This window comes from Sus scrofa, chromosome 5, assembly GCF_054392235.1.
Source record: "Sus scrofa isolate SSC_HxYL_T2T_F1_AM1 chromosome 5, Sscrofa_HxYL_maternal_Yorkshire_Landrace_v2.0, whole genome shotgun sequence".
Classification (NCBI taxonomy): domain Eukaryota; kingdom Metazoa; phylum Chordata; class Mammalia; order Artiodactyla; family Suidae; genus Sus; species Sus scrofa.
In genome coordinates this window covers 37,876,887-37,900,916 of record NC_139387.1, presented here as the reverse complement: position 1 = coordinate 37,900,916, position 24,030 = coordinate 37,876,887, and the positions used below count along the sequence as shown (strand labels likewise).

At 41.6% G+C, this 24,030-nt stretch overlaps 1 protein-coding gene across 5 annotated transcripts in view; it reads left to right on the top strand.

The window, feature by feature from the left end:
- The window catches only part of BEST3 (bestrophin 3), a 41,694-nt gene that overhangs the window by 4,021 nt on the left and 13,643 nt on the right, over positions 1 to 24,030 (top strand). For 3 of the 5 annotated variants that reach the window (XM_013997719.3, XM_013997718.3, XM_084956320.1), the window contains 6 exons: positions 2,583 to 2,816; positions 15,671 to 15,825; positions 17,514 to 17,591; positions 17,686 to 17,838; positions 21,389 to 21,469; positions 21,723 to 21,874. In XM_013997719.3, coding sequence (XP_013853173.1) covers positions 2,654 to 2,816; positions 15,671 to 15,825; positions 17,514 to 17,591; positions 17,686 to 17,838; positions 21,389 to 21,469; positions 21,723 to 21,874 — 782 coding nt within the window. In that variant the 5' untranslated portion in view covers positions 2,583 to 2,653. Of the gene's footprint in view, positions 1 to 2,021; positions 2,117 to 2,582; positions 2,817 to 15,670; positions 15,826 to 17,513; positions 17,592 to 17,685; positions 17,839 to 21,388; positions 21,470 to 21,722; positions 21,875 to 24,030 lie in introns of all 5 variants that reach the window. The other 2 variants (XM_013997720.3, XM_003481658.5) reach the window with 1 other exon arrangement.

Here is a 24,030-nt window from a genome sequence, read left to right as displayed (position 1 = left end):
CACCTAATCTTTCAAAATATGAAATGGTGGAAGACACATGACGTTTCAGGCTAATTGTCTCATTAGTTTATTTTTACTAATGTGAATTTATTCCTGCTACTGCTTCTTAGAATAGAATAGCTCTTAGAACAGTTGCATCGCAGCCAAAAATGCTCCATGGGGCCTTAACTTTGGCTTCAACATCTTATTTATACCCCACAAAATTGTATGCACATATTTTTCCTAAAGACAGCAGAGTGCTTACATGTATAACAATAGTCAAGTCATTTTTCATTTTTTAAAGTTTAACCATAAAAGCTTATTAAAATAGATCCTTCTATCATGATCAAAGCTCTACCAAGGACTACAGGCTGAATTTGTCACAACAGTCAGATATACCTGTAGACAAATATAGACATAGTTTCATTCTCATGCCTACTCATGACCCTAGATTTTTTTAATCCTATTATAAGCAAATAGCAAAAAAATCATAATACAGAACCAGAATTCATTACCATATATAAGAGTTTGATTATATCTCTTTTTATTTTGGGATGGATTTGACAAAATAATCACTGTAGTACTTTCCAGCTAGCAAAATTTCTATGTGTCCATTAGCTAAATTTTTTTTCTTATGGCCAATTACTAATAAGAGCTACCACTTTATTACTGATTAAGTATAACACCGTACACCAAGTGGTTTTATATATCATACATTCTTTAATCCTCATAGCATCCCTGATATATAAGTATTATTCTCTCCATTTATAAATGAGAAAACTGAGACTCAGAGAGATTTAAAAATATGGTCAAAATCCAAACCTGTAAGTGGCAGATCTGGGTTTCAAAACTGGCTCCATCAGACCCCATGGTCTGGACACATTTAAATCCTCTGACCATTTCTATTTGAGTACCAGAAACCACTCTGGCTGTAACTTGTCCTCAGCAGGACCTTGATAGGCCTGTCGACCAGGCGATGCCTCTCTTGTCAGCTTTTCCTGACTTCAGAATTTCTGACAACTCCTCCAAAGCTGAGGTGGGAACTCCCAGCCCACCCTGCACCCCACACATCTTCTCGGTCACCTCCAGCTCCCACAGCTTCATCTTCGATCTCATGGGTGTCTCCCCGTCACCTCATTATCCCTCTGCTTCCTTCATCAATGCTCTGCTGACCTAAATAAGCCTCTGAGATGTGTTATCATGAATATTTCCAAGGGATTCCTTCCTCCCTAGGAACAACTGCGTTCATTCATTTCTGCAGATTCATCTGTGTTGCTTCTCTTTCTGGATCCTGATCATTATTATTAACCTGCCTTCAGACATTTCTTCTGCTTCTGAATCTCCTCCTTGAAACACGAAAAGCTCCATTCAATGGATTTGTGTTTAACACCAGAAAATGGGTTTGTGTCAGATCTATAATATAAATTTCAACATTTATATTATAGAAATATAGACCCACCAAATAGAACAATAAAAATCTTCATTTCTAACCGTTAAATCATGTTGTCTTATATTTTAAATAATTGTAGGCTTTAAAATAAATAGTTATAACACCCCTTGAAGTACGACACATATAATCAAGAATGTGCTAAGTAGCATACTCAGGAGAAAGTAAGACCAAAATGTCAAATTCAGGGTTATTACTCAACAATGACTTATAAGTATAATCCACTTAATTAAGACATTCTTTTTTTAAGTACACCTGATGAATAAAATTGAAAAACAGACTCTTTCAGAGGTATTCTGCTCCAAATCCAATGCATTAGTCATATGAAAATTTGAAAATAAAGTACCTAAAAATAAAGTGGTTAATATGTCTAACGGCCAGTAACATTAATGTACTAAAAAAGTTAGTACTTAAAACATTCAGCTGTTAAAAAGTTTTTGAGATACCTCAGCTTAGCTAGAAAAGAAAAAGTTATTGCTCCTTAAAAAACAAAATTGAGATTATTTGTGCTTAATTGTTTGCACTGAATGTCACTTGCAAAGCAGGTGCAGAAGTATAATATCATAAAGGGCTGTGCATTTTATTTTTGCTCCAGATTCTTACTTACAGGAGCCCAAAAACGTTACTTTGAAAAATTATCAATTTACTGTGACAGATATGCTGAACAAATTCCAGTAACCTTTGTGCTTGGTAAGTATAGGTCACACGCAGAATGCAGCCACACAGCTGTCTCCATTAGGATGACACCGATGACTCTGCATGGGAGTGTTTCCAAGCTAAGAGGCATGCCTGAAAAGCCACTGCTTGCAATAGAACCAGAATCATCCACAAGGTTTACCGTCAGGGCTGCTTTTACTAAATTAACACCCAAACGAGTTTGAGGTAATAATCTGCTCTTGGACAATTAAGCTTCCTAGTCACTAACTCTCCATTTTTGCCATCAACATTTGAGTTCTAATACCCACTCACTGGGTGCTACAGCATTGCCAAGCACAAATGATATTATTTTTTTCTGGAGGGCAAAAATCATAAGATATGGATAACAACGTATTTTTACACCCCAATCCCTAAAAAGGCTAAAATTCTGCTAAAAACATCAGTGTCAACAACATGCCTGCAGTAAGAAATTCCTTTACAGTTTGCTGTTATTCTACAGGGTTTTATGTTACTCTGGTAGTGAACCGATGGTGGAACCAGTTTGTGAATCTGCCCTGGCCAGACAGGCTGATGTTTCTCATCTCCAGCAGTGTTCACGGAAGTGACGAGCACGGGCGCTTGCTCAGAAGGACACTGATGCGCTATGTCAATCTCACATCCCTGCTCATCTTCCGCTCAGTGAGCACAGCTGTGTACAAAAGGTTTCCGACGATGGACCACGTGGTTGAAGCAGGTACCGTGAATGACTTTTCCTTCCACCGGGCTCCCCTCGACCTTGATGAGACACTTCAAAGTTCCTTTGAAAGTTCCTTTTATGTTTTCATTCATTCAAGAAACATTGACTGATTATTTACCATGTCCCAGAAACAGTCTTAAGAGGCAAAAATGACTAAGCCGTGATTCCTGCCCTCAAGGAGTTTATCGGGGGTGTAGAGCAAAGGAAGCAGCAGACAGTCTCAAATTAAGTTGTGCACAGTCACGTGGTCTTTAGGTAAATATAGTGATAATTGCCATATTTATTTAAACCATCTGTAACATTACCTTACATTTTCTAGCACTTTAAAATTTATGCACTTTCATAAATATTATTTCACTTGGATCTCAAAAAAACCATGAGAGACTCAGAAGGGTTATGACCTTTCCTAGATCATACAAGTAATCAGCAGGAGAGCCAAACTTTCAATTCAGGCTTGGAACTCCTAACATAATACTTTTCCCCGAACACAGCAGATTTGGAAGGAACCAGCAATGTGGGTTTTCATCTAGGCAGACCCTGAGAGGGTTGCTTGAATGGGGGTCTGTTGTCTCTCCTATTCCTCAAAGTAGATGCAGTTTTGTACCTGGGCTCCTGGACACAGGATGCTGAGGACAATCACGTTTGAAGGATGGTTCTCTTTGGTGTGTTAATATTTAGCAAAGAAGCTGGTAACTCAGCCTTCAAGGGGATGGGAATTAAATGAGATTGTTGGCATGAAGAAAATAAAAATGCATTGTTGTGCTGGGTTGTCACTGATAGATTTGAGAGTTCATGGGAATGTATCAGTGAATACACAGAAGATATAGGAACTGTGAAATGATTCTGCCTTTATATTTACCATAGTCTCAAATTAGGTTGCTATTTCTAGTCTCCTTTTCTGAAATGTCCTTGAAAGTAATTTTTTAAGGAAGAGTAATTTTTGTTTATTTTCTGGAGTTTTCTTTGGCTTTTGTGGTTTGGTTTTGTCTTAGATGCACGATACAGACAGTGACTAAGAAGGCAGAGTAAGAGTTCAAATCCTTCCCCACTGCTTACCAACTGCATGACCTTGTCTTTGTCTGAACTACTTACCCTGCCTATGCCCGTTTCCTCATCCATAAAATGAGTTTATAGTGGTCTATAATACCCTCTATCTCATATACCCCATAGGCTTGTTGTGAGGATTCAGTAAGTTAATATTTGCATCGTTAAAGCAGTACCTCGCTTGTGGTGTGACACGAGTTCTTGCTATTAATAATGAAATCATTTAGTACAACAGCATAACAGAGCCCTCTGGTCACTTGGGAAGACTCATTTGATATGACATCTTGGGTCTTCTTGATCTGTTATGACCAGGAGGCTATGAAAGTCAAGGCGCAAATAAGGAGGAAGGAGTGTAGAGGCTGTTTTTAGGGCTGCAGAGCAAGATGTGAGAAAGTAATGGGGCACAAGTACTTGGTTAAGGATTCAGAGGAGCATATAAAGGGCCTGGCAAATGCACGGGTATATTATGATGTAAAACCAGTCATAACTTAAACTAACTGCCGCTATTTATCCAAATGTAAAAGTGGAATACTGCTTCCAAATGACCAAGTTGAAATGCCTCTTGATAACCTCTTTTTTTTTTTTTTTTTTTTTTTTTGCCCTAATGTCTAAAGGATTCAATGCAATAAAAATTTCAACCTCTGAAAAAGTCCTAAAAACAAACAAGAAAGGTTTGGCCCGTTCCAAATGGATGAGTGAGTGCTAAAATTTACTTGCATGAATAAAGGTGACCTTTCTCTAGTCCTGACGCATCCTTGGAAGGAAGGGAGTGCATTCTGACAGAAATCAGACTCCAGGCCCAATTCTCAGAGCGGGTTTCATCCTCCCAGCATCCCCTTCATGTTAAAAGCACAGTGGGCGGCAGCCAGGGTGGCTGGCAATGGAGGAGCCTTTGGGGCCTCTGGTCAGACCTGAGCGCAAGGAGGCCTGAGCTGTGCTCAGGTCTGAGGGGCAAGTGGAAATGGCAAGATGAATGGGAGAATAATGTGAATTCATTTCCTTTAGGTGCCCTAAAGTCTCGCTCCTTATCAAACGCCTGCAAATACCTATCAGGTACTTGCATCCACCCTCTCCCTCTGGCCAAGGCATTCGGAATACTTGGATACTTGTCTAACCACAAGTACCCTCCAACCGTTCCAAGGGCAATTCATTTGCCCCTTGATGTGCATTTAAACCAGTATATCTCAAGGTGTGATCTATTGACCCACAGCCTCTTTATGTCTTTTTTAATTTTTTTAAAATTTTTTTGGTCTTTTTAGGGCCACACCTGCAGCATATGAAAGTTCCCAGGCTAGGGGCTGTATCGGAGCTGTAGCCGTTGGCCGACACCACAGCCACAGCAACACCAGATCCGAGCCATGTCTGCAATCTACACCACGGCTCACAGTGACACTGGATCCTTAACCCACTGAGCAAGGCCAGGGATCGAACCTGCAACCTCATGGTTCTTAGTCGGTTTTGTTAACCACTGCGCCATGATGGGAACTCCCAGGATGCTTATTTTTTTAAACCCTTTTTCTTACCCTTGGGGTAAAAGGCTTTAGCATCCACCAAATAATAATTCGTTACTAACAACAAAGCTGCAACAATTAAGAAAAGGGTGAATTCAAGATTCCAACCATGCTGGAGGCTCCAGAATGGCAGGGCAGCCTTGGGCAGCAGTCTGGTCAGAGGGTACCATCTAGGGCACTTGAATTTGAGCTGCCTGGACACAACAAGCATCATTCTCACTTCAATTTTCTGGTTAGTTTGTGTGGAACATCAGAAGGAGGAAGAAAACTGAGGGAAATCAGAGGGGGCTAAAGCCTTGCAAGTGCCCTCTGGGGCTGTCACTGATTTTCGAGGTATAAAGGTCTCTACTCTCTCTTTCATCCCTAAGTGTTTTCTCCAAAGGCAGAAAATGGGGTAATGGACCAGCTGGCCGGCAGGTACCCAAGGTTTGCCTATTAGGTGGTAGGGCAAAGATTCTGAGCCACTGCCTTCCAAGCTGGGGGCTATGCTTCAGGGGCAGGGTCCTTCCTGGCAGCCCCACCCCCAGCCACATGGGGGGGTACCCTCTCTGACTGGCAGCATAGATTTACCTCCCTTCTGGCTCCTTGCCCCACTAGAGAGGGCTGACTCCGTCGGCACATGGGGACAGTTTCCAAGCTCTCCCAACGGGGCACATGCCTCTGCCACTCTCTGACTATCCTTGGCCTGTGCCAACGATTCTGGGAAGAACAGGAAGATCAGGGATGGCGGAAAGTGTTTGGCAGATGCCCTGAGCCCAGTGCCAGGGCACCTGCTCTGCCTGAGGATAGAGAGGGCCAGTGAGTAAAGCACAGGGGCCCCCAAGGAGCGGGGGCAAAAGCAGAAGGCAATGTTGAGGGCACAAAAGACCTCTTACCAGGTTTTGAACGTCCCTCCATAAAGCCACCTGTCAGGGAAAGTCCATGTTCTCAAACCTCAATGCACATTGGTTATTATTAAAAATCAATATTTCTAAAAATGCAGATCCTAAGATACCACTCCCAGAGGTCCTGATTCAGTTGGTCTAGGGTTGGGGTCCAGAAACTAGTATATTTAATAAGTTTCTGGAGACTCTGAGACAGGGAGGTTCCTGGATCATACTCAGAGACAATGGGCTTGAAGGCAATGGGAGTTTCCCTCCAACCTCTCTGTGTTGTTTGGGAGAGGGTCCCTGCCGCAAAGGTTCAGGACTGGTGGGAGGACAAGAGAGGGCAGAGAGAATGAAAGCCAGCATCTCCTTCTGGAGCATCTGGCAATTGCTTGACTAGAGCTGGCTGAGTTGGGTCACTCACCTACTTGTCCCTGAACATCCCTTACTTTGAAGTTGGACACTCAAGTCACATTATTCTGGGAAATTAAAAGACCATTATTCTGGGAAATACATAGGCTTTGATGTTACAGGTTAAATTTGTCTAATGAAAAATTAAACGTTCTTCTTATCCCCCATGCAAAATGTCGTTAAATTGCATTTGAGGAGTTCCTGTTGTGGCTCAGTGGTTAACGAATGTGACTAGGAACCATGAGGTTGCAGTTCAATCCCTGGCCTCGCTCAGTGGGTTAAGGATCTGGCGTTGCCGTGAGCTGTGGTGTAGGTTGCAGACACGGCTCGAATCCCTTGTTGCTGTGGCTCTGGCATAGGCTGGCAGCTGCAGCTCTGATTCGACCCCTAGCCTGGGAACCTCCATATGCTGCGGGAGTGGCCCAAGAAATGGCAAAAAGACAAAAAAAAAAAAAAAAAATTGCATGTGAGATTGTTTCCTTGAAAAAAATTTAAAGTTCTTTACTTATGTTCCCATGAAAATAGAGAAATAAAATTTTGAATGCAAAATAGCTACTTTGCTAAAAATTCCCTAAACTGGCCTGTAGCGAATAGTTACTTAGCAGAGGAGCTGCAACCCAGGAGTCTCTGTTATTTTCCCACTTGGCTACAAAGTTGCCCTGGAAAATTCCAGTCCTTTCAATCACCTGCCCTGAAAGATGTGGCTCATTCTAAGTCAAGTCAGAGGCACAATTCCAGATCTTTGCCAATTCAAGTGATGGCCTTAATTGAGTGCTTATGTCATGGGGTGAGACTGAATCAAAACATCTTATCTGGGGCTCCACAGTGATCAGAAGAAAATATTTCCTTTCAAAATTCCTCACCAGAAGCACCAAAATAGGTAATGGGAAATTAGATACATTCCTGTAAAAAAAGCATTACTAAATCTGCTGCTAAGTCTGCCATGCATTTGCTTATTTAACAAAGATTTATTATTGTGTGTATACAGTATGCCAAGCTGAGCCCTGGACTGCAGCTAAAAGCAAGAGTGGATATAGTCCCTGTCCTCAAGATCAGTAAAAATTACTACAAATCTCTTCTTCTATGAATCATTTTCAAAGAAAAGCCCAAATAAAATTTACGGCTGAATCTCATATCACTCCAGTGCATTTCCATTTCTCTGAAACAGTTTCCTTCTGTGCTTGGTAGCTTACAAGAGTGGTTAAAAGACAGTAAAATTTGAGGAAAGGGCACTGTTTCATTTTCTTAAAGGCCTAGGATATTTTTTGTTTGTTTTCAGGGCGACATCTGTGGCATATGGAAGTTCCTAGGCTAGGGGTCAAATCGGAACTGCAGCTGCCTGCCTACCCCACAATCACAGCAACGCCAAGATCTGAGCCACAGCTGTGACCCACGCCACAGCTTCAGCAATGCTGGATCCTGAACTCACTGAGCGAGCCCAGGGATCAAACCCAAATCCTCATGAATACTAGTCGGGTTCTTAACCCACCGAGCCACAATGGGAACTCCAAGGCCTGGAGTCTTAACATCAAGTGCCTTGAACTTCTGCTCTGACAAGTGCGAGCCTGTGGAGACCCCATTAGAATTTTTAGCGACAGGTGTAAGGCATGAATACAACTGAGCAAGCTCCCAATTGTCAAATGGCCATTGAGATAAAAGTTCTAACTTTAGATGAACTGGCTGGAAAGCTAGCCCCGCACTTAGATCATTTAATCTGTGATCTCTTGCTAAATGGAATCAAATAGATTTTGTCTAATACTGACTTTCTGCCCTGTGGTCTGTAGTTTTTCCTGATGCATTCCGAGGCACTGGGGCTGCTTGGTCTCTTTGAAATCTCCCGCTGCTCTGTGTTACAGGAGAGATGATCAAGGGGTGGTGGTATTCATGGTTGTGCTGGCTTTTCCTCTGGTGGCTGTACTTTTACAGGCTGAGTCAATTATCTCTATAATCTCACATGATGAGCCCAGAAGAGATGGAATATCATCCTGTGAGTGACACTTGACTCACCTATGCACAGTGGCTTTACATAGGAGAGAATCACCCTCCTTGAATTAATGCCATGGACGGGCAGTCTCTGCTCCACGTCTGAGGTTCCCACCAGCCCCGTGTTAGGGGTTAAGTCAAGATTTGCCAGAGTTCCCATCATGGCTCAGTGGTTAACTAATCCGACTAGGAACCATGAGGTTGCGGCTTTGATCCCTGGCCTCGCTCAGTGGGTTAAGGATCCGGCGTTGCTGTGAGCTGTGGTGTAGGTCTCAGATGCGGCTTGGATCTGGCGTTGCTGTGGCTCTGGCGTAGGCCGGCAGCTATAGCTCTGATTAGACCTCTAGCTTGGGAACCTCCATATGCCGAAGATGCGGCCCTGAAACAAAAACAACAACAACAACAAAAATAGAAGCCAGTCAATGCTTCTCTAGGTATGCTCATAGACCACCATACTCACTGAGTTATCCAGGGTGCTTATTTAAATTGCAGGTTCCCAGACAGCCTGTGAAACCCGAATCTCTGGGGCTTGGGACCCAGAAATCCACTTTTACACAAGCGCGACAGAATCACTACATCTGACCCAGATCGGGAGGGCTGAAGTGGCCAGCTTGCTGCATGACCCTGCACAGGTTACAAAATGGACTTGCTAGGGATCTTTTAAAAATACTGAGGTCTGGCTGACACCCCTGGACATGGGGATTCAATAGGCTGACGCAGGAGTTTTTAAAATTCCCCAGACCGTTATAACATGCAGCAAAGTGGAGGAACCAAATGCACCAGAACGCATCTGTGAACTCTTCCAACTTTATCTGCAAATCGCCTCAGGTCTGTTTACCCAAAGCAAATGGAATTCTGGGCCACCTGGACAGGCGAGGAATTAAAAGCACTGATTTTGTGAATGATAGTTCCTGTGCGTCATGTGTAGAAGGTAGTGAACTACCAAACAGGATACGAATTTAGCGACAGCAATGTGGCTGACTAGGAATGTTTTGCTCACATTAGGGAGATGGAGGAGTTTCTCTGCCTCTGTTCAGACTCTGTTGCTACCCCCAGAAACTGATTTTACTCAACCATATCCATTTTTAGCCATTCAAACTGTGCGTTGTCACTTATTATTGGGTTCTTACGTCATTTTCATGGCTTTCGGCCAGCAATTTTTATGGAATGGAACAAAACAGGAAATATCAGAGAGCATCTCATTCAGAGGAGCCAATAATTGTTTGGGGAACTACATATATATATCTTACTGTGGTTCAGGGTTAAAAAAAAAAACTCTGAATATTGCCCTCCTTGATGCCTTCACAATGGAATTCCATCTCTCTCTCTCAGTTCCATTTTGCCTCCTCTTGATTTTTCCCAGTTGACAAGGATTTCTAAACGTTTATCACTGAATTTAAAGAACAGCTGCAGTTGAATCTGGTGGCTTCGTTCCATTCATCTGGAAAGTACAGAGAGGAAAATGAGCCAGGCTTGTTGCAATGTTCCTGAAAAAGTCATCTCTCTGAGAAGAGCTCAGATGCTGAATGCACAACTTTCTCTTTCAGAAAGAATTGGCAATAAACCCATCCTGACTAAAAGTTTTGAGAAGCAGAGTGTTTAGCTCTTCTGCTAATAGAGCCTCATGAGCACTCTCTGCTTTAAAGGCAAAACATATCTGCCTCAGCTTCGACTGAATCTGCCACTACCGGAGTATTATTTATTAATGGACTTAATTGGTCCTTTAGTTTGAAGGCAATAAAATTTTGCCTTAAAGTAGCAGATCCTACTCCATTAAACCACAATTCGAGTCGCATGTAGATACAGACATATAAATGTATGTGTGTGTGTGTGCGTGTGTGTGTGTGTTTACTCTGATTTGAAATATTAAGGAGAGGCTTTCTGGATAAGCAATATGAAAATTGCTGAGCAGAGCTAAACCAGCCAGAAAGTCGGAAGGAAAAGAGATAGAGTTCCCCTTAATGCTCAGAGGGTTAAGAACCCTACTAGTATCCATGAGGATGCAGGTTCTATCCCTGACCTTGCTCAGTGGGTTAAGGATTGCAGCATTGCCACAAGCTGTGCTATAGGTTGCAGACACGGCTGGGATCTGCTGTTGCTGTGGCTATGGCGTAGGCCTCAGCTGTAGCCCCCCTGTGACCCCTTAGCCCGGGAACTTCCATATGCCTCAGGGATATGCCCTAAAAAGAAAAGAGAGAGCAAGAGAAATTCAAGGCAGATGCAATGGCAGGATAGAACAGTGATGTCGGGGGTGTGGATAGGGTCTGTGGGAGCGTGGTGTGAAGACAGACCTGTGAAGGAGACTGGGCACTCTGAGGACCAGCCAACTGATGGTGCTGCCAAACTGTAGCAAATCAATACCTGCGGTTAACATAGCCTTGGAGATGAGGATGATGGACACATTCTAAAGATATCACCAGTCTCTGGTTCAAATGGCCAGGAGCACTGATGAAGATAACATTCCATTTCATAACAAATGGCTCTTTGAATTTATTTGACCAACAATCTAGACTTGTCTTTCAATGGCCCAGTAACTGAATTCCCCAGAATGGGATTACTTTGGATAAAATGTGTAATCCTTCAGGAAATAACCAAAATCATTCTACCCATACACTCTTGGAGGACACACTAATGTCTGGTTCATCTTTCATGGCGCCTAGCAAAGTACTCAATAAATTTGGGCTGAACAGGAGTTTCTGCTGGGGCGCAGCAGAAACAAATGCGACTAGGAACCATGAGGTTGCGGGTTCGATCCCTGGCCTTGCTCAGTGGGTTAAGGATCCGGTGTTGTTGTGAGCTGTGGTGTAGGTCACAGATGCGGCTCAGATCCCGAGTTGCTGTGGCTCTGGCGTAGGCTGGTGGCTACAGCTCCAATTGGACCCCTAGCCCGGGAACCTCCACAGGCCGTGGGTGCGGCCCTAGAAAGCCAAAAAGACAAAAATAAATAAATAAGTAAACTTGGGCTGAACATTGAAAATACCTGCTTTCCTAGCTCTACATGTCTATTTCCAATCAGTGAGTGTGCTATATGGTGGAGGATGGGGTAGAGGGACCTAGCTCTCACTTTAGTGTTTGCATTAAATAAACCTCACTCTGCATATTTGCTTTCTGCTCAAAAGCCAAGAAGGGACTTGCCAGCACAATTTGATCTATACTCCTGAATAAAAAATAACCAGAGGTAAAGTTGTTCTTTGGTCAAATGACGGAGATTGCAGCCAGTGTATAAATGGGGTCATTTTGGTAATTGCACTCTAAATCCCAAGACTATAAGTGTTAGACAATTGATATGAAATGTCTGAGAATAGGTTTCCAGGGAAGCGGTGAAGGGTCATAGCAAGTCTTTAAAGCGTAGAGCCAAGACACATCAAGTTCATCTATTAACTTCTTGTCATCAGTTTTAATCACTCTATACAAGTCTTAAAAAAACAAAACAAAACCAAAACCAGATCAGATCATCTGGATCATGCAACAACTTTGAAATGCACTGAGAAATAAGACGAAGAATTCTTAGGCTCATGCTTATTTTTGACCACCAGAGAAAGTCCAGTTACCCAAGCATGTGCAGACTCCTTCAAAGCTTATATAAATAACCCGAGTATTATCTAAGTAGTCTTTTGTTGGTAAACATTGGCTTTATAATTGTTACTCTCTTTACTGAATAAACAGAATCTTCATTCAGTGGGGAAGTGATTTTCAAACATCGTTGTAGGTCAGAATTTTCCTACAGAGCTTAGTAAACATGCAACTGCCTGGACCCAATTTCATTAAATTATCCAGGAAGATTCAAAAGGATGCTTACGCTTGGACCTCACTTCAGACCAATTAAATCAAAATCTCTAGGGATAAGGTAAAAGCGCTGGTATTTTCTAAATGTATCCTAATAAGATTGTAAGGTGCAACATTAGGTCAAGAATTCCTGTCTTGTTGAGTCTGGTTTAGCAGGTGATGGTGGAGCCCAGCCCTCCCTATATATAACATCTGTCACAAGTGATTCAGACACCCATGATCTGTGGAACATATTCTCAAAGCACTGGCCTGGGTCACATCAAGGATCTAGGTAACTCCAAAACTCTCTGGATCAATGGGCGCACCTCACTTCTCCTTTGACTTCTTTTCTGTTATATCAACACCTCTTAAATAAAACTCAGTCTGGAGTTCCCATCATGTTCAGCAGAAACAAATCTGACTAGCAACCATGAGGATGCAGGTTCGATCCCTGGCCTTGCTCAGTGGGTTAAGGATCCATCATTGCTATGAGATGTGATGTAGGTTGCAGATGCAGCTCGGATTTGGTGTTGCTGTGGCTGTGGGGTAGGCTGGCAGTTACAGCTCTGATTCAACCCCTCGCGTGGGAACCTCCATATGCCATGGGTGCAGCCCCAAAAAGACAAAAAAATAAAATAAAATAAATAAAACTCAGTCCATATCATAAGGAGGGAGGATTAACTTAAGCAGCAAAACCAGATTTATAAACCAATTACAGATGGCTAAGGACATAAATTGTGTCACATTAGGGCAAAGGTTGATTCTCATCTGAATGTGTTAGAATTTCACAAGCTAATGATTGCATTTCTGAATCAAAAGTAACTCAAAATTCTTATCTAACAAAAGCCAGTTTTAAAAACAAGCTTTAATTCAGAAAACATTTGTATTAAATCATAATTAACCAGATGTTAAGTCCACTTCAACAGTCAAGGAGATAAGTACACGGATAATCACTGCAGCATTATTTTTAGCAGCAAAAAAATTTTAAAAACTTAAGTTTATTCAAAAGAGGACTAGTTATATAAAATACTGTACACACTTAACTAGAATGCAGCCATTATAAAGAATGATGCTATTCTCTATATATTAACAAAAAAAGGGATTTCTAAGATGTAACCTGGAAAATAGAAGAAAATGACAGGTACGTCTGAAGTATAAAGTCATTTGTGTTTTTAAAAATGTGGCCTATATGAAATCTGTGCTGTTTCTCTGGAAAGACACATAATAATCTGGTTGTAGTGATTTCCTTCAGGGAGGGAAAGTGTTTGGTTGGGAAAATGAGACTTACTTTCCCATTAATATTCTTTGTCCCTTTCGAATTTTTTTACCATTTAAATTACTCACTTTTTTCTTAAAAAGGTCAAGTGTAAACTGTAAGCTTTTGAAGCTCATCTTTTTTCTTTTTTCTCTTTATGGGCGCACCTGTGGCATACAGAAGTTCCCAGGCTAGGGGTGGAATAGACACTGCGCCTGTGACCTACACAGTAGCTCGTGGCAACGGCAGATCCTTAACCCACTGAGCAAGGCCAGGGATCGAACCTGCATCCTCAAAGAGACAGTTTGGGGTTCTTAACAGGCTGAGCCACAACAGGAACTCCTGAAGCACATCCTTTTATGAACAAACCCTGGTAGAGCAGACATTCAATAAATGTTTGTTAGAAATAGACCTGCTACCTTATTTCTCCTCTGCTATTATTCAAATCTCTTCTTTCTTTGGTGTGCAGGTATGAGAGGTGAATAAATAAAGATTCACTAAATATATTATGCCTTGGCACTTACAGAGCACAAAGTATGTACTAAGCATTATGTTAACCTCTTGACATATGTACCTCATCTCAGGAACATCCCCTTAGAAGTAGATTTTATCATCTCTCTTTTACAAATGAGAAAAACTGAGGCCTAGAGAGGTCATTGCAAGCTCAAGCAAGTTTTGTTATACACACACACAAAGACACACAGACACCCCCCCCACACACACACACATACTCATACAGAAACAAACACACATACTTATACAAAGATACCCCAAATCAAAGAAGCACTTTTAAGAGTTCCCATTGTGGCTCAGTGGGTAAGAACCCAACATAGTGCCTATGAGGATGCGGGATCAGGCCCTGGCCTTGCTCAGTGGGTTAAGGATCCAGGGTTGCCACAAGCTGTGGCGTGGGCCAAAGATGCAGCTCCAATCTGGTGTGGCTGTGGCTGTGGCATAGTCCTCAGCTGCAGCTCCAATTCAAACCCTCACCCGGGAATTTCCATATGCCACAAGTGCAGCCCTAAACAAAAGAAAGAAAAAAAACACTTTTAAAGGACATGCAAAACGCTTTGGGGACTATGAAGATACTAGGCTCTTTGCTCTTCCAAAGAGCCTTAGCAGGGGGAACATTTATGTCTAACATTATTATAATACAAGGGAAGAGAGAGCACTGTGGTGGAGCTTTGAGGGGAGAAATCTCAGGAGATAAGAAGGAAGGGATCAAGGGGGGCTTCACAGAAGAGGACCTGGTTAAGTGGGAGCTTGAAAGGAAGTATCAGGAGGAAAAGTCATGTGATTCACATGGTCAGCACCATACTAAGAGCTTTGTATACATTCTTTTTTTTTTTTCTTTTTAGGGCCAAACCCACGGCGTATGGAAGTTCCCAGGCTAGGGGTTGAATCGAGCTGCGGCTGCTGGCCTACACCACAGCCACAGCAACTCCAAATAAGAGCCACATCTGTGACTTATGCCATAGCTCATGGCAATGCTGGATCCTTAACCCACTGAGCAAGGCCAGGGATGGAACCCACATCCTCATGGATACTAGTTGGGTTCTTAACTCTCTGAAACACAACAGGAGCTCCACCTTTTATTCATTTAATCCTAACAATTCAAAGTATTCTTATTCCCGATTTTAGATAAATTAACCAAAACCTGAAGGAGACCCTCCCCAGATGCTCTATTGGGGAAGAACATCTTAATTAATGTCGCCTTACTTCCTACTGGCTGCCCTGTTAGGGTTTTACACATGCATTGTCTCGTATACTAATATATATATATAGTGTGTGTGTGTGTGTGTGTGTGTGTGTGTGTGTGTGGATATGTGCTTGCTCATACATATTCCTTATCTCTAGTACAAGAATGAACTACTTGAAACAGGAACCTTTATTTTCTATTTCCTGAATACCCCCACTATATGTACACGCACGTAGTAGACACTGAAATATTTACAGTAATGTATCAATACTAAAACAAGTCTGTATAACCTAGTTATTTTTTCTGCGCATGTAAAGGTTTTATGACAGCAGATGAAAGAAAATTATTTGACCACCTCAAATCTCCTCATCTGAAATACTGGGTTCCATTCATCTGGTTTGGAAATCTCGCAGCTAAAGCCCGGAAGGAAGGTAGAATCAGAGACAGTGTTGATCTGCAATCATTGATGACTGTAAGTACATAGTATAGCATCAGTAAAAGATGCTAATCAGAGACCAACAGGGACCTGCTTGCAGTAGGTTGGGCCTGGATGAGTTTGCTTTGATCAATGCTGGCTCCTAAGGAATCGGAAGAAAGTGAGCTAGTAACAGAACCCTCAAGTGCAGGAACGGAATGGTGCACAGGCTTAACTCAGGTTGATTGGGGGTGGTTGCTTAGAGGCTCTGTTTTAAACAGAATTAAGGCTTTGTAATAGGCTGCCAAGGGCTTGGAAGGACGTGGCGGCCAGGGGGCACATTTGCCATCACTAACCCCAGGATCCTAGACTAAAATCCAGAGTAGAAATTAACCTCCCCAGTCAGTTCCCCCAAATTGGAATGTCCCAAGGATAGCTCAGCTTTCCAGATACTCCAGGAAACAAAACTACAGTTTTATTAAATGAAATATAACCCTGAATTCATCTGAGAAACAAATTTATGGAAGGGCTGGATAGATTTGTGCCATGACAGTCTCCTGCCTGGATTAGGCTAAAAGGAATAAATGATTTAAAAATAGCTCCCAAAGTAATGTCTACTCTTTTTTCCCAGTCTTAAATAATAACTTGTGTTCAATAGAGAAAAAAAATCAATAGGCTCCAGTCCTTCCTGCTTTAAACAGAGATAGATTTTCTGTCAATAGATGTATTCTAAAGTGCTGTTGTTGGGGGAAAGGTTTAGGATGTATTTAGTTCTTTTTTCTGTGATCTATAGTAAGCATGTTTTCAAAAGAAAGGAAAAAAATAATCTGCTTTCCACATAGTTTATCTAAATGGCTAGAAGTGACACACACTCTCTATTTAATTTTTTTTAGGGCTGCACCTGCAGCATATGGAAGTTCCCAGACTAGTGGTTTAATCAGAGCTGGCTGCCTACACCACAGCCACAGCAACACCAGATCCAAGCCATGTCTGCAGCCCACATCACAGCTCACAGGAATGCCAGATCCCTAACCCACTGAGAGAGGTCCAGGATTGTACCTGCGTCCTCATGAATACTAGTTGGATTTGTTACCACTGAGCCACGATGGAAACTCCTGACTTATTTAAAATATTAAGCACCGTCTTCCCACCAGCACTCTGGGCCAATATATATATTGGAAATTATAGAATCAATTGAGTAGAGGATATTTCTAGACAGTCCTGATATATCTTAATATCATAAAAATGTCTAACTGTACCCATCCTTATTGCACATTCACATTGTTGAATAATGTTGATAGGTTGTTATTTTCAAAATTTTCCTTTTGTCAGCCATACAATGAGACACCAACATCAAATGCTTTCACTGAGATGTGGAATCTGAAAAAAGGACAGAATGAACTTCTTTGCAGAACAGATACTGACTCACAGACTTTGAAAAACTTCTGGTCTCCAAAGGAGACAGTTTTGGGGGGTGGGAGGATGCGATGGGGTTGTGGGATGGAAATCCTATAAAACTGGATTGTGATGATCATTGTGCAACTATAAATGTAATAAATTCATTGAGTAAAAAAAATTTTTTTTTTCCTTTTGGCGTGGCCTTTGGAACCAATTACCAGCCTTTCAAAGTCACTCTCATCATTTTACAGCCATGTTCCTAAAAGCCATATTCTGAATCCCAGTAAATATTTATTACCCCACCCATCACTCCCATTCATTGTGTTTTTTATCTGTTTCTGGCTTAGGAAATGAACCGATTTCGCTCCTGGTGCAGCCTCTTATTTGGTTATGACTGGGTTGGGATTCCACTGGTTTACACCCAGGTATCAAATCTTTATTTCTTCTTGCCCCTTTGGCATGCCGGCTGGCTGGGGGCCGTGGGCGCCGTGCTCTCATGGGGGTTTCTCTCTGTTTCAGGTTGTCACGCTGGCTGTCTATACCTTCTTCTTCGCGTGCCTGATTGGACGCCAGTTTTTGGATCCCACCAAAGGCTACGCGGGGCATGACTTAGATCTTTACATTCCCATCTTTACTCTCCTACAATTCTTCTTCTATGCAGGATGGCTCAAGGTAGCCACCGGTCCCGGGGCCTGAGACCCGCTCTGCCATCTCCAACATGCTCACACTCTGCACACTGATCTGATCCCTTACTGAATTACTCGTTCATGAGTGACGCAAAGGTAGATTTAACATTTAATAGCTCAGAGATATTATTACTTTTCCACCGGGGCTCCAAGGGACAGGGATGTGGTGAGTATCATCCTGCAGCATCTGAAACAGCTCATTTGCGCAAAGCCATTACAAGCACGCTCTTTTGTGGCCATCGATTGTTTTACGTCTTGATGCGCTCCCATGAGGATCACAGTAATGTAATTAAAGTCATAACTGTACCTGTATTGATACTTTATACCACAGCAAGCAACCAGAGTAAAGGAGAGTAAATAGGAAGCCTTGTATCTCAGACTTAAGCAATTATATTATCTTGGTTCTGTTCAAGTCTGTAAATGGTTAGCTTCTATTCCCTGAAATCCCGCTAGCTATGCCACATTAAATGTGTTCCGTTTTTAAAACTAGAACTGGGACTCAAAAGAAGAATCAAAATCAGAAACACCAAGATTAATGATGACATTTGGTTTGCAAGGAAATTAAAAACATATTAGAGCAGTGAGAATAACTAGTCCAGTCATCATCGTAGAATTTTATTTATTCCCACCACCATCTCCCCTGGCCCACCCCTCCCTAGATGTATGTAAAAATATCAGAGGCAAAAAAAAAAAAAAAAAAATATCAGAGGCCTGATTCTTCCACCTTTTTTTTTGTTTGTTTGTTTGTTTGTTTTTTTGCCATTTCTAGGGCCGCTCCCGCAGCATATAGAGGTTCCCAGGCTACGGGTCCAATTGGAGCTGTAGCTGCTGGCCTATGCTAGAGCCACAGCAACGCGGGATCCGAGCTGAGTCTGCAACCTACACCACAGCTCACGGCAATGCCGGATCCCCAACCCACTGAGCAAGGCCAGGGATCAAACCCGAAACCTCATGGCTCCTAGTCGAATTCGCCAACCACTGTGCCACGACGGGAACTCCCCACCTCTTTTTTTTTTTTATTTTTTTTTATTACTCAATGAATTTATTACATTTGTAGTTGTGCAATGACCATCACAATCCAATCTTCCACCTATTTGTATGCGACAATGGGTTGAAGAAAGAGGTCAAAGACAATGGGATCATTGAGCTACTTAAAATCTAACAGCAGCTGGAAGATAACATTAATAAAAGAGAACTTCAGATATTTGAGCTTCCAAATAGTCACATATTGACAGGCCCCATTGAGACCTTCCAGGTTATAGCAGCATTTCCCCTGCAGATGTCTTTACTCTCATTGCTTTGAATCTTAACCAGGAAAAATAAATATACTTACACTCCAAAGAGTAAAGGCATATCCTTTACAGACGGCAAAAACCTTTTTAGGGAGTTCTCTGATGGCCTAGCAGGTTGAGGCTCCTGCGTTCTCATTGCTGTGGCTCTGGTTGCTGCTGTATAGCGTAGGTTCAATCCCTGGCCCAGGAATTCCTACATACTGCCTATGTGGCAAAATAAGGAAAAAAATACACCCCCCCCAAAAAAAAGAGAGAGAGAGAGAGAACCTGAAATAAATGTTGCAACTCTCATTTAAAAAAAATTTTTTTTAACCAGATGACAGTGACTCAGTTACCTTTACCCATTTAAGACAAAGAGCAAGAGAGACTAATAGCCCTCATTTCCTACTAGAGAAAAAAAGTAGACTCTACTTTTACAAGCAGAAAATCACCCCACCTGGCCCAAACACTCAATCACTCTGGTCTTTTATTGTCCTTTCCCCTAAGTTTGCTGAGCTTCTTATTCCTCACTCTGTGTCCATGTGAGGTGATTGGCCAGTGTGAAAGGAACAGTTAGCAGCTCCTGCCTTCTGGAGTGGTCTCTAAAGTATGAGCATTCTTTTCCTTTATAACATACTTTTCGATGGCAAAATATGAAAAGACCATCTTAGGTCCATTAAGAGATAGGCAACTCTAAGAGAAGGGAGTTTTCCTACCCAGTGGATTATATAATCCTCAGTTTCTAAACAGCTGTTTTGTCTTGACCATTCTAATATTTACAAATCTCTTCAAAGTGTAGAAAACTCATCTTAACCTTATGAACAGTGTATTAATTACTCAGGTATTTGCTGGAAATGGAGCCTCCCAGTGATTAAAAGATATTTTGGGGACACAGTCAATTCAGAAACATGGATAGCATTTTGATAGTTAAATGTAGACTCTATTATTATATGCAGGACTGATTTCATACAAATGGAATTGTGGATATATCAAAAATAATTTGCAGGACCTATTCAGTGGCCCATTTAATTTAAGGAAAATTCTAGCCCTTTAGGATTTACAGTAAAGGACTTTGGCATCGATTTTGTTGTGAGGCTGACTGATCTGGAGCACAGGCCCTCCCAAGGCTGTCCCTTAGAACAAGAGAGACGTACTCTCTCTAAGTCAGTGATTCTCAACACCATAAACCTCCTGGGATCGCTACTCAATACTAATGCCTGGGTTCAACCTCACACCCATTAAATCAGAATCTCCAGGGGAGGAACCCAGGCATCAATTTTCTTTAAAAGCTCTGCAGGTTATGTTCCGCCAAGGTAGAGAACAACTGCTCTAAATGATTAGACCTAAATCCTAAAAGATATGTAGGTAGATTCTCTACCAAATAGTCTGAAAATCTAGGAATTAACTAAACAATGGTGCCTCTATGTTATACACTTGTAAGTTTTTCACATCTACGCCCAATGTAAAATCACACACACACACACACACACCACATCCAGATTGTAAAAATCAACTTTGATTGATAGATGAAATCAAGAAGGAGAAAACAGGTGAGTCATATTTGGCATATACTTCTCTGATCAGGAAGGCTAGTCAATTCAGGAACATGATAAGAGCATCTAATACTGACCAACTATTAGAAGGTATATGATAAGAAGCTACATAACTTCTGAGTAATTTATTAGATAGCAGTAAATCCTTTAAGGTAAAACTAAGTAGACAAATTCCAGCTTTATGACTTCCTAGCTCTCTGACTCATTCATTTAACAGTTATAATTATGAAATTTCCCCGTATTATTTTCTTTAATTGTTAAGTCCTTTTGCTGTTTAATCTTCCCTATTGTTTACATTTTACCTCATCACCTGGGCCTTCGTAAATTTTTTAAGAGAACAGGCTACATAACACTTGAAGTGCCTAGCACATTGGCAGTGCTCCTCTGATATCTGCTAGTTTGATTTGTACCTGAGAATCAGTCATTTGGCTCCTAAACAGTCTGTGGCTTCTCTGAGATGGGGCCTACATTGTCACCAGCTGAACAGACAGAGCCACTGGGGAGCAGACCCATGCAGGTACATGACCCATGATGGTCTGAGAGCCCAGTCTCACTGGCTGATAAATCTGTGTGTCTGCAGGACAACCCACCCCCTTCCAGACTTCCTATTATGAAAGATGACCAAAGAAAGCAGAGAATGAAGTAGGAATCCTCTTCAACCTCCATTCTTAGTTTTCACAAGTATCGTGATGGACTTATTCTTATTCTACAGGTAGCCGAGCAGCTTATCAACCCTTTTGGAGAAGATGATGATGATTTTGAAACTAACTGGTGCATTGACAGAAATCTGCAGGTTAGAGGAGCTTTTGTTTCATTTATAAACATTAATAATCTAAACAGACTCTGAAGGCTGGCCCCTGAACTTGAGAGCTTTGGCCACAAACGAAAGAGGCTTGGCTCTTCAGTATGTTGTCTGGAGGTCTTTTTGGAACTTCACATAGACTGTGTTCTATCCCACTCCAAACCCCATCCACCCACTGGAACTTATTCTTTTGCTTTATACAAGTCACATCTGAATCCTTCTAACACTATAACCATGACTTTAGGTCTCTCTTTTGGCCGTGGATGAAATGCACATGAGCTTACCCAAGATGAAGAAGGACATTTACTGGGATGATTCTGCTGCTCGACCACCATATACACTGGCAGCGGCTGACTACTGCATACCCTCATTTCTGGGGTCAACAGTCCAAATGGGGTAAGTGCATTTTAAAAAATCATCAATATTTAGAAGGTCCCGTTGTGGCTCAGCAGTAACAAACCCAACTAGTGTCCATGAGGACATGGGTTTGATCCCTGGCCTTGCTCAGTGGGTTAAGGATTCAGTGTTGCTGCAAGCTCCGGTGTAGGTAGCAGACAAGGCTTAGATCCCTCATTGCTCTTGCTGAGGCTGTGGTGTAGGCCAGCAGCTGCAGCTCCGACTCAACCCCTAGCCTGGGAATTTCCATATGCCATGGGTGTGGGAAAAAATTTAAAAATTAAAAAAATCATCAATTTTTGGAAAACAAGTAGTTCACTACTCTGATCTTTTTATGCTATGGTCTTATAGTTACTTTCATGAGAACATATTATTAACATCATATAATGGTAGCCTTTTCAAATTTTCAGACATAACTAATAAGCCCAAGAGACTGAGAAAGTAAAGAGACTATAGTTTCTGGCTTAAATATAGTGTATATGTGTATGTGTTGGGATAATTTGCATTTTATCTTTCTTTTATACCACAGCAAATTTTCCAAGGGTTGTGAAACCATCCCTCTTTTTTTCTCTTCCAACTTGAAGATAAATTATTTACTTATATGGTTGTTTATTATTTAATCACGATTATCATAATTAATGCATTTTAACAAGTATTTATTGAACATATACCAAGTGAGCACTGTGTTAGGACTATTTTGAGACAAACAAGCCTTAAGGAATAAGATAAATTTTATCGAAAGCTTTCTCTAAGATTATAATTTTGATCAAACTAACTTGTTTAGTATACAGCCAGTCTCTCTTCAGCGGTTTTAACATAACAATCTGTCCCCATGTACTGTGAGCTTTAAATAAATAGGCTGAGGCCTGCAGTAAATCATGCACGGTTTTTGAATAATTTTATTAAATCTGATAATGTATTTGATTTTGGAGAAATGTGTGAATGTGGGGGAAGTTTGAGTATATTTGCTGAAGGCAGATGTCACAGTTTCCAAGAAACTTAAAGAGAAGAGTGTAGACAAATTTAGAAAAGTAAAAAGAACCCCTCAAAAATATTGTAGAAAAAGGAAAAACTTTTGCAGAATATTTCATATAACTTTTGGCAAATCTATGGTTCATTGTTCCCTGAGGTCAGGTCTAAGTGGATTTGTGAAGTGAGTTTGTGTCCTGTAGTTGCCACCCATGACTCTTCTTTGTTCTCTCCCCCTGCCCCCGTTCACCCCTCCTTTTTCTCTACTGCTAAAAAACAAAAATCAACTAAGCAAATTTTAAAGATATTATGGCTTTACCAACAATTCATGAATTGAGCAGCATCCAGTCTAACAGTCAGTAAGGAGCTCCAAAGAGCTGCGCAGATGAAATGCTTTTATAGGCAGAAGGAAGCAGGAACAAGGAAGTCATACCAGGCAAAAAAGTGGGTTGCTTATTGCAAGGTCACTTTCCTAAAAGGGATGGCAGGGGTCCAGTAGGCCGATTACCTAACTGAGGCTGATCAGGAAATTCCTGATTGATTGGTTTAAGGTTCCATTTCTGGGAGAACTGAAACAATACTTAAGTCTCCATTTGGTAACATGGGGCTTGGTCTCCACTTGGGGCCTATTGGCTGGTTTTTAACACTACTGGGAGGATATCTAGCTTCCATTGCATGCCTACAATCCTTATTCTTAGTGGAATGTCTCCTAATCCTCCTAAATAATGGGTTGGGGAGCTCCTCCTCCAAAAGAAACTTTGAGGCTGAAATCCCTTCAAAACCCGAAGAAAAAGATGACTAAAAGCGGAATTTCAGGAGGCAAATAATGAGATGGATTAGGAGCCAGGAGACTTGCCTTGCCCTCAAAGCACAGCTTTGTCTACCTACTCCAGGATTGACTTGCTTATGCTTCTAGATACCTGCTCAACCTGGGCTTTCTGTACTTATCCAGACCAAGACACTCATCTGCAGTCACCTGAAACAGTAATTTCCTACTATTTGCCCTTCTCAGCCCTTTGTAATACTTTCTGCAGTGGCAGTTTCACAGGTATCTAGCAACCTTCCCAGTTCTGAAAATTAATCCAATACTTTTCTGTGAATTGCTTTTAGATCACTAAATAAGCTTTTACCTTCCCCTCCACCCCCATCATTGATTAATGCAAAATATTTGAAGATCTGACTTGTAA